This window comes from Drosophila rhopaloa, unplaced genomic scaffold (assembly GCF_018152115.1).
Source record: "Drosophila rhopaloa isolate 14029-0021.01 unplaced genomic scaffold, ASM1815211v1 contig_190, whole genome shotgun sequence".
In the NCBI taxonomy this organism is placed as follows: domain Eukaryota; kingdom Metazoa; phylum Arthropoda; class Insecta; order Diptera; family Drosophilidae; genus Drosophila; species Drosophila rhopaloa.
Window position 1 is genome coordinate 4555119 of NW_025335073.1, and position 10173 is coordinate 4565291.

General features: G+C 38.0%; 2 protein-coding genes across 4 annotated transcripts; one reads left to right on the forward strand and one right to left on the reverse strand.

Annotated features, from left to right (window-relative positions):
• Positions 1-1623: 1623 nt before the first annotated feature.
• LOC108044499 (vacuolar protein sorting-associated protein 41 homolog) lies at positions 1624-8544 on the reverse strand. 3 transcript variants are annotated; one of them, XM_044459296.1, is made up of 12 exons: positions 8428-8544; positions 8248-8373; positions 8029-8199; positions 7859-7976; positions 7447-7800; positions 7055-7382; positions 3400-3468; positions 2944-3345; positions 2710-2896; positions 2413-2652; positions 2232-2358; positions 1624-2176 (listed from the first exon to the last, which is right to left on the reverse strand). In XM_044459296.1, exons 1-12 carry the CDS (start codon positions 8452-8454, stop codon positions 1794-1796), a joined length of 2532 nt encoding a protein of 843 aa, XP_044315231.1. In that variant the 5' UTR covers positions 8455-8544; the 3' UTR covers positions 1624-1793. The 3 variants fall into 3 exon arrangements, with proteins under 3 accessions (XP_044315231.1, XP_044315232.1, XP_044315233.1); XM_044459297.1 differs by lacking the exon at positions 3400-3468; XM_044459298.1 differs by lacking the exons at positions 1624-2176; positions 2232-2358; positions 2413-2652 and having other exon boundaries at positions 2751-2889.
• On the forward strand, positions 5536-7108 carry LOC108044490 (beta-1,3-galactosyltransferase 6). Its single transcript, XM_017123526.2, has 2 exons — positions 5536-5745; positions 5801-7108. The coding sequence occupies exon 2, from the start codon at positions 5852-5854 to the stop codon at positions 6998-7000; it is 1149 nt and encodes a 382-aa protein (XP_016979015.1). The 5' UTR covers positions 5536-5745; positions 5801-5851; the 3' UTR covers positions 7001-7108.
• Positions 8545-10173: the final 1629 nt, after the last annotated feature.

Here is a 10173-nt window from a genome sequence, read left to right on the forward strand (position 1 = left end):
ATTGATTTACAAAGGTGCTGCAAATGAGGAGTAATGATTTTTTTAAAACTTAGAAATACCTCTGTAGTTACAGGTTTCTAACTTGTTACCTTTTTTGAAAAGAGGAATAACAAAAGATTCCTTTCAAATATTTGGGAATTGGGAAGTTTCTAGAGATAAGGTAAGCAACTTGTGAAGAGGTTTGCACAGGGCCTTAGCGCGATACCTAAGCACGGACCCTGAAATGGAGGAGGTTAGAAGTCAGTTTTTTGAAATTGGTACACTGGTTTGGCCTCGACTAGGAAGTTTGACTCCCACGGGACACTTCTTTTTTATCTTAGCCTCGAACTCTTTTACAACCATATTATCCGGCCAAAAGTCGCCAAAGCTACAAAGAGCTCGTTAGGGACAATTATCTTGAAAGATGAAATGTCTCTAGCATAAGAAAACTTAAACTTTTCCACCTTTACACTATTACAATTGGCTTTAGTTTTTGTCATCCAGAAGATGTTTGATTAGGGGAAAGCCGAGAAACGAAAATTTGTTTCTTTAGTAGAAACACTGAAAGGGATTTTGCTCGGCGAAAACTAGCAACTCCGAAACAGCTAATTAGCCCCATCAGACCGTCTTTAGTTTGGCGCATGAACGATTTCATCCCGTTCGCAACCTCAACACAAGCATCACAACAGAACTGCAAATTAGGCCCCTTTGAAAAGTCATCACTTGTCCGGCCAGTGAAACCGGAGCACTTGGTGTGCACCATGTTTTCACACAGCCAGCAAGTCATATTAGACTGGTCAGCCCTGATTACGAGGCAGCATTTTTTGCAAAAGCAGGCTAAATTATTGTTACTCATTTTACCTATTAAAACCACTGTACCAAGAAAACGAATTGAAATTTGTAAGCGAGCAGTTATTAGTACCGCAAGAGCGCAGAAACTGCACGCTTAGAACTTTCAAAACAAAGAGAGCGAGAGAGCGGGAGCGTAATTTAGTTCAAGTGCATGCAAAAGCAACACTAAAAACAGCACTAAGACTTACGACAAACAACGCACAAAAGAGAAACGACGGGGTTACAAGAAAAGAAAACACAGAACAGAATTACGAAATTAAAACAATTTTTATTATTATTATGTGCACAAAGATTCAAAGTTCACTCGCGAAGCGAACGGAATTTAAATGTAAATTTCAAGATCTGATTGAAAATTGTTTTAATACAACCCACCGATGGGATTAAACAAAAACAAAATACAAAAACAGAGCGCAGAAAAAACACACGACCGTTCACTTTGAAAGTCAAAGACGATAATGGTAGATATGACCACATTTATATTCGATTATGCAATTGAACCCATTATTTTTCATTAGTACCGGACGATAGCACAGTAAGCATAGTTGTTTGCAGGATTCCAGCTGAATTTACTCCTGTATACTGTAGTGCCAAACTTGAAAAATTACAAACTTAAAAATTAAACTTAATCTATTTTAAACTTAATTTAAAATAGAACACAAACACATTTTTCGTCAGTTGTGCCTTTAGTCGATAAACATGGGTATATATCATTTAGACCTCGAACATCAAAAACATATACCTATACCATAAATGCCCATCCATAATAAAGGAGAGTTGAAATGACAAAGCAAATAAAAAATTGATCTTTTTGTATATTATGACTTATACTTCACTTGTTTTTTGAGATATGCGCTTTATTGTTGATTTATATTAGGGTGGATATTTATTAAGAACGTTAAAGTCAATTACAACATAGACAAACCAACAAAGAAACAGCCAACAGTGTGGATGTCGCTAAAAACCTATTCCTTCTCAGTTGGATCAACAGACCTCATTCTACACTCACTGCAGTGTCTATCGGAAATGACAGCTTCTATGCAGGGCTCATGGTAGATATGACCGCATTTAAATCCGATTATGCAATTGAACCCACTATTTTTCATTAGTACTGGACGATAGCACAGTAAGCATAGTTGTTCGCAGGATACTTGCTGTCCACGTCGCTGTAGAGCCACTACCTCCGAATGGGTATCAAAGTAGTCCTCCAGCTGAATTTGTTGGGCGGCGAAGGATATTTCCTCCTGTATACTGTAGTGCCAAAGCATTTTTATGAGAGATTTCCGCAGGTTTGGAATAATCTGACCTGTTCTAATCCTACTAACGACTACCTCAGGATTTACATAGTCTAAATTAGGAAAGTAAATTACTCAGAAAACTTTAAAAATTACAAGTCTACTTACCTACTATACCGTCCAGTACTTTGGATACAGTCTCGGGTTGCTTGGCAGATTCATTAATGAGCAGATTCCATAGATCATTGTCATCATGTTCCTTGCAGAAGTCTATCGCCATTTCTATGTCATTCATCTGCGAAATTTGAACGCTATATTATAGTCATTTTATCAGTTTAAGTTTTCCCACGCTATGAATAATGATATTTAGGGCTTCGGCCGCTTCCACTCCGCCCATGCACCCTAGCAAGTAGACCATCTCCGGATAGAATCCTTCCCGTTTACAAATGGCTAATGCATCCTGAATGACATAGTCCTTTGAACGCCTAAGAAAGGGCAAAAGTTTCTTCCTATCATACTTTGCATACAAGGACACAAGCTTATTTTGAAACATATTTCTGGAGTCCACTTTTATCAAAGAGTCCAGATACTGCAAAATAAAAAATTATATTTAAATCATTTTTAAGGTGTTATATGAGCCGATTACCCAGTACAGGTACTCTTTACTGTGTTCCAGCTGATGAACAACCAATTCTGATTTGATCTTGTCCTTGTCTAATAATATTTCAAATGCACGTTCACGGTCCAATTGAATGAGTGGAATGATTAATTTTGAAATAACATCGTAAAGCTGATAACGTTTTATTAATTTAAAGACGTCCTTGTTCTGCAACCTTCAAAAATTGTGTCAATCAGTTTTGTTAGCGATTTTAGTACTCACTTTAGATACATGCGGAGGGCGCTTTCGTAATCACCCTGATAAGAATAGAGAAGGGCGAGGGATTCGAGCATCTGTTTGGCATGCTGCTTGCGAAAGTTATCGTGAATTGCGTTTATTACTGCTAGTCCGTCATAAAGATGAGATGGCCACTCTTTGATAAGATTCAGAAAGCCGTTCACATCGAATTTTAGAAACTCGTACAAAACCATCTCGTACACATGGGCATCGAGTTTGCAATCGTCGGATGTCGGCAAATAGGCGCTGACGGATCGTAACTGCTGACACTTCACAAACTTGAAAACTTCTTCTTCCCAAAGGATTTTGTTATTGCCCAGCATCTGCAGGCAAAGTTTTGCGGCGTCCTCATACTGTTTCAGTGTCAGTAAATGGTTAATGTAAAGTCTGTGAAGTTACATGAAAATATTTATATAGTAAGCAAATTTATCTAAAATTTACCTGGCCACTGAAAGAACGGACACGCTACCGCCATGCGTGGCTATCAGTTCCATTGCTTCCTCGAATTTACTATAAAATTAAAATAAATTAGATACAAATTTTATCTTTGTCCAGCTAGAGACGTTCGCAATCGTATTTTTGTGTCAAAATATCATGTTTAAAAACGACGCCGATTGGACGTCGATATCCTTTAGCCGCAATGATGGCGTCAAATGTTTTTGAGTCTCCTTTTGTAATTAATTTTTATCGATGTTTTTGAGGGAAACATTTTGTCAATATCAGAAGCCTACATAAATAAAAGTATAATTGTATATAATGTATTATTTTCAGTTTATTCGCGCAGTAAAAGCGTCGAAATCTCTCGTATAAAGGGGTTCATCAGAACAAAAGTTCTATTTATATTTATATTTATTTATATATATGTAGTGACAAATCCACAGTATCAAAAGACTTTTTCTCTCACCCTGCTTATCTATAAACACATAGCATGTAACCACATTCTTACGATAAGTCACTTGAGCCACCCTTGCAACAAGAACCCAAAATCGAAATCCAAAAGTAAGAAAACTCCACTCAATTGAAACCGAAAGTGCTCTCATAACCTTTCTAAAGCTCAATACCCAGAAAGCTCGAGAACAAGGTTTGATCGTCAGAAAAGTAAGATCAATAAGTGAAGTTCAGTTTGAGACCTTATAATAATAGATCGGCTAACAAAGTTTGTAAACAATACCATTTTGACGATATCTTTATATAAAAAAGCTTTTAAATTTTCCCAATTGACTTTACCTATATTTTTGAGCAATACAATGCTTTTATTTTTATTTATTTAGACATAACACAGCTAGATAGTTTTAGGAGATCGGTCGGTAGTTCTTATGTATTAGCTTTTGGTATTGGGACAATCTTAGCTGTTATTCAGCGATCTATAAAAGTATGTAGTGTGCATACATACAGAGTACACACTGTACCATCGGCAACAATGTTAGCCAAATCTGCTGGATCAGCACTCTTCAAGTGCAAATGTAATTTGACCACACACGCCTTCAGCGAGTGATAAGTCGCGCCAACTTATCCCACAGCTTGGCGACTGCGACAAATATACCCATGTATGCACATAACATTCCATTCCCTTCTCTGGGCACCGCTCTCAGAGATAAACATAAGCTAACATATAAGGCGGTTGCGTCGCTGCCGGCTTGACCAACATAGAGCTAAGCCAAGTAAAGAATATAGGCCGGCAGTCTAGAGACGGATTGCAGGAGTTTCCATATAAGGACAAAATAACATGAATAACATGTCAGAGCAAAATGTTTCTTAGTTCAAAATTTTACGAAAAAACATAATAAAAGTGCAGCTATGAACTTTAAATTAGCAAATAATTATCATTAAATAAAAAAAAAGAACTGTTAAATTTAAATTGTATTGTTTTTTAATTTCATTGTACAGCGACAGACATGTCTTGCCAAGATATTTGATAATATCCTTTAAAGGCTCTTTCCCGCAAATACGATATTTGAATTTTAACTGCTTGTCAACAAACCCAGCGGATTGACAGTACGACCGTAGCACGCGTATTTCTGATGAACTCTCGAGATTTTGGTCACACTGGAAAGATTAAAGTTTTTACGCAAGCGAACTCGTTTTTCGATCTGAGTTATTATTTTGATAAATCTATTAAGGAGGGGTAAAGTATTTAACTTTTTTTTTTTTTTTTTTTTATATTTTTGGTCTGAATGCACATTATCTCGAGAACATTGTGCTAAAATTTTAGATCGATCCGAATAAACCTTCCAAACTTGTGGGCAGTTGAACGTATGTAAGTAAGCACGTTTTATATTAAATTTTTGGGAGTCTCAAACTTCAAAGCGCTTTCCTGAAAAGTTACCATTTCAAAGTCGGTGTACACGATCCTCCAAACCTATCGAACGGCTCGTTTTGAGATTTTGCACAGCATTTCTCTACCATCTTCCTTAGGTAACGCTGTCGAGTTTTTTTATTTTTATTAATTTATTATTTTTAGACGTTTTGGGCGAAAATCGGGTTTTTGACATTCAAGTGCCTTAATAAATCGAAAAATAAACAAAAAAAAAATAAAAACTCGACAGCGTTACCTGCCTGTATCTCACTCAATTTTTAATATTTTTGGATCAAAAATTCTCAAATGTTGTTTAAATGTTGCCCTATCACTTCAAAGATTGAGCTGATTGATTGAGAGCCCCCATAAAAAACAAGAAATTGGAAATAATTGTACACTTTACTTTGTTCCACTTCCAGCGTTCCGCTGTCGTAGCAAAGTCATCGATGCTAGTTTGACGCTCATAATATAAAGTTAATTGAATTATAATGGTATGTATATGGCGCCTTTGAATAATAAAAATGTTACAAATAGTAACTTTTTCAGCTATTTATTTTGTAATTTATCCGCGGTCACACTGCTAGAAGAATATTAAGGATGAGGCGTTTGAATAATTTACTGACCCTCTTCACGGCTATAACTGCATTTTTTTTTGGGAGCTTTATCACAAAAATACTTAGTTCGGTAGACCAATGTCCAGCACACCGCAGAGGAGTGCCAGACCTTAAGTCGCATCCGAATCTGTTTCTCATGGTGTTGGTGCTGAGCGCACCGCGCAGTGCTGAGCAGAGGAATGCCATGCGAAGGACCTGGCTCAAAAATGTAAGACAGCCCATCCAGCAGCCGTATTATCCTGAAGAGCAAATCTACCTTCCAACCTACGGCACCAGCGGCGTTTTGCAGGTGGAGTTGGTTGCGCATCAGGCGAATCGCCTGAGGCAGTATATAGAGTGGCAGAAAAGCCCTCTGACCAGAATCCCCCAATTAACGAAGAGGGAGATTAAAGTGAAGCACCTTTTTGCCATTGGCACTGTCAAAATAAGCAGCTCCCTGGAGGCGGAGCTGCTGAGCGAGCAAAATCAACATAAAGACCTTCTGATGCTGCAACATCACCATGACACATACGACAATCTTACAGATAAACTTCTGCAGGCTTTAGATGCTTTAATAGACAACTATGAATTTTCATATATCATAAAAGTTGACGACGATACCTACGTTAAGCTGGACAGCCTAATCAATGAGCTCGTCTCCTATGATCGAAAGTTACTTCGCAAAATGTCTGAGTATGGCCGTGATCCCATTCCCCAGCTTTATTGGGGATACTTTAATGGACGCGCAAAAATTAAAGGGAAAGGCCATTGGAAGGAGTCTAATTATTACCTTAGCAAAAACTATCTTCCCTACGCCCTAGGCGGTGGATACGTTTTATCTCGAAAACTATGTGAATATATAGTCAATAGCTCACAACTGCTTACACCCTATGTTTCCGAGGATGTCTCGGTCGGCACTTGGCTGACTCCACTACGTCATGTCTATCGCTGGCACGATCCCAGATTTGACACTGGCTACATGCCTCGAAAATGTCAGCCCTATCATATAGTTTTGCACAAACGGAATTTGGAAATGATGACTGACATCTATGATGGTAAACTTTGCAGTGGCACTGTCTCGTCCTCATTATCCGAATACTACTACGATTGGACGAGGACAGCAGACAAATGTTGCGATAGTTTAGTAGTGTAGCCATGACTTGGAGTCGTGCAGAACCAAAGTATTGAAACTTTTATATTGGCTTACCTGTGCTTAATTAACCATTCTATGCGGTCGTCCGTTTCAATAAGACTAGCCACTACAATGTCCTTAGGAGCCACTATATAAAAGCGATTATCCTCGACTATGCTACCCAGACTATAGTCATTTACGGTGTACTCCTCGAAGCCACGCAAAGTCAAACTATCAGTGCAGATCTCCTCGCTGCTATCCTTTTTGTACTCAATAACGCATAAAACAGGACGTTGGGCTTTAAAAGATTCGCTTTTTTCTTTGCGATAGCCAAGCACCACTAATTGGTTGGTGTTTAATGGGGCAAGTCCACAGATGTAGAAAGTAGTTTGAAATGTCGAGACTGCAATGATGAAATAAATAAATTTTAGTTTGAATATCAAATTATCATGAGTACTATAATTCACCTGGATCTACAATATAGCTCGGCAGATTGCTACTTGAAGCTTCGATTAAATTTCTTTTGCGAATAACACAAATTCGTATAGTGTCTACCCAGCCGATTAACAGAGTATGCTTATTTGACCATAGCAAGTGGCAGCGAAAGTTTTCCAGCCGCTCCTGTGTTGGCGCCTCCCATTTCATTAATCCAAGCGAGCATTTTTCATTTAAATCATAGACACGGACACCTAGGTGACTCGCCCAGGCAACCAAGCTACCATGCCATCGTATGGTCAACACATTCCCTTCGACTAAGCAGAGCTCAATTGGCTTAAGCTTATTTAAAAGATTACGCTCGTACAATATTAGTTTGTCATGTCCTAAGAATTACTTGTTTTTATGATAAATGAACAGATAATTGTTCATGTGTTTACCTACCCACTATGAATCGCCTAGTGCGAGATCTAAGTTCGGGGTCCACGGCTACAGCTTTTATAAATTTACCAAAACTTAGATTCTGATTGTTCTCGCAGCTGAACAAACCCGTTATGTTAACCTGCGGTATAAAGAGTTAGCCTGACTCAGTCGACTTAAGACCAGAGACTCACTTTTCCGTCGTCTGAGCATGTGGCCACATATTCGCCCTTTGGATCCACATCAATCTGGTTGACTGCCACTTGATGAGTGTAGCGTTCGCTGTTGCTTAAATTCGAATTGACAGAATTTCCTTGATGGTCCAATAAATGAACACGTCCTCGGAATGTGCCAAGTATAAGAAACTGAATACTTATTTAAAAAGATGCAATTTAAATGCGATTATCGCCCACCTTAAAATGCACAGCTGTGCTTGTCACGACATCAGTATTTAGTATGTTTTTCAAATCGTTAGCAAGGCGTTGGTACTTAAATTTTGGCTCCACTTCTTCATCTTCCCTGTTTTCGGTCCCAGAGACCTGTAAAGTAAAACTATTGCAATATCAGGTTTTTCTGATGCAAATTAAACATACACTGCTAGTTGACAAAAATTCAGCCATTTTGAAATGTATTATAGAATATTTAACTTCCTAACTAAAAATATGTTTATTAGAGGTGCAGCAACATTGATGAAAACATCGATGCATCGATATTTTTGAAATTTTCTAAATCATCGATGTTTTTTTTCAACCATCGATGTTTCTGTGCCGTCACTATCAAGAGAAAAAGGCAAAGGAAAGCTACGTAAAAGAAAAAAAAAACAAGAAAGGAAAGCTAACTTCGGGCGGAGCCGAAGTTGAAATACCCTTGCAGAATACTCTGTAAATTATATTCTCCAAAATTATGCAACATATGGCATTCTTAATACTCATAAAAAATCCCAACTTCCTAACTTTAAAAACACCAAAGTTATGGCATTGCCAATCGTTCAGTTATATGGCAGCTATAGGATATAGTCGGCCGATCCTTATGAAATTTGATAGGTCGGATTGATTGGCTAAAAATAAAACCCATAGAAAATCCCAACTTCCTAACTTAACAAAAACCAAAGTTATGGCATTTTCGATCAATCAGTTGTATGGCAGCTATAGGATATAGTCGGCCGATCCTTATGAAATTTGATAGGTCGGATTGATTGGCCAAATATAAAACCCAAAGAAAATTCCAACTTCCTAACTTTACAAACACCAAAGTTATGGCATTTCCGATCAATCAGTTATATGGCAGCTATAGGATAAAGTCGGCCGATCCCGGCCGTTCCGACATATATACTGCGTGCAAAGGAAAGAAGGGTGTGTGCAGACAGACGGACAGACAGACGGACAGACGGACATGGCTATATCAACTCAGGAGATGATCCTGATCAAGAATATATATACTTTATAGGGTCGGAGATGTCTCCTTCACCTTATACCCTCTGCATGGGTATAAAAAAGGTCCGTACCAAGCCAGACTGAATCTTCGGACTATTTCACTCCGAAGCAATAGTTAAGCTCAGGCGGCATATAGAGACTACGAATTAGGCCGAAATGTGCGAGCCGTTGAAGTATTGGAAGGTACGTTTCTGAATTGTTTTAAGTCATTATTTTACATTTACATTTATAATTAATTATGCTTTCAGGAGTCGTCGAACAGCATGGCGCCCTTTAAAGAAGTGGCAAAACAATTTCTATGTGTCCCTGCCACTTCCTGCGAGTCAGAAATAGCCTTCAGCAAGGCGGGGCAAATTATTTCTGACCACAGGACGCGCCTAAAGCCTGATATTGTTGACAATCTTATGTTCATAAACAAAAATCACATTTTTTTTAAATGTTTAACTAAATTTTAAGAAATGATCTCCGTTTTCTAAACCAAGTGATACAACCACAAGTGTGCATTTTAATAATTTAAAAAATATTATTTAAATTTTTTAAAACATCGATGTTTCATCGATGTTTCTGCACCTCTACTGTTTATTTATGGAGTATTTAGATTTAAGCCTAGTATCCAGATCGACGAAAACCGTACGCCAGTCATGAGAGAGAGCGAGAAGCAAACAGCTGGCGTTCACTTTTCGTCGGGCCTTTTTTTCATGTCGGTCCCCTGATTGACGAAAAAAAATACCAGAAAATTCCATAGCGTTGCCAGTCTGCGAAAATGAACTTTGAGTCAACCCTAGCGAAAAGATTAAAAAATTTAACCTTTTGGCGTGCGCTTCTCACTGCACATTATAAGAAATGGAGGGAAAAACTCAAAAAACTCACAAAAGTCGATTGCAGGTGTTTACATGTGAGAAAAAA

Bases quoted from the DNA above. Each gene is read 5' to 3' on its own strand.
- LOC108044490 (XM_017123526.2), top strand. From the start codon at position 5,852: ATGAGGCGTTTGAATAATTTACTGACCCTCTTCACGGCTATAACTGCA.
- LOC108044499 (XM_044459296.1), bottom strand. From the start codon at position 8,454: ATGGCTGAATTTTTGTCAACTAGCAGT. The intron at 8,200-8,247 runs GTGGGCGATAAT...ATAAGTATTCAG, and splicing joins GCACAGCTGTGCATTTTAAG to TTTCTTATACTTGGCACATT. The intron at 7,801-7,858 runs GTAGGTAAACAC...AGTAATTCTTAG, and splicing joins CACTAGGCGATTCATAGTGG to GACATGACAAACTAATATTG.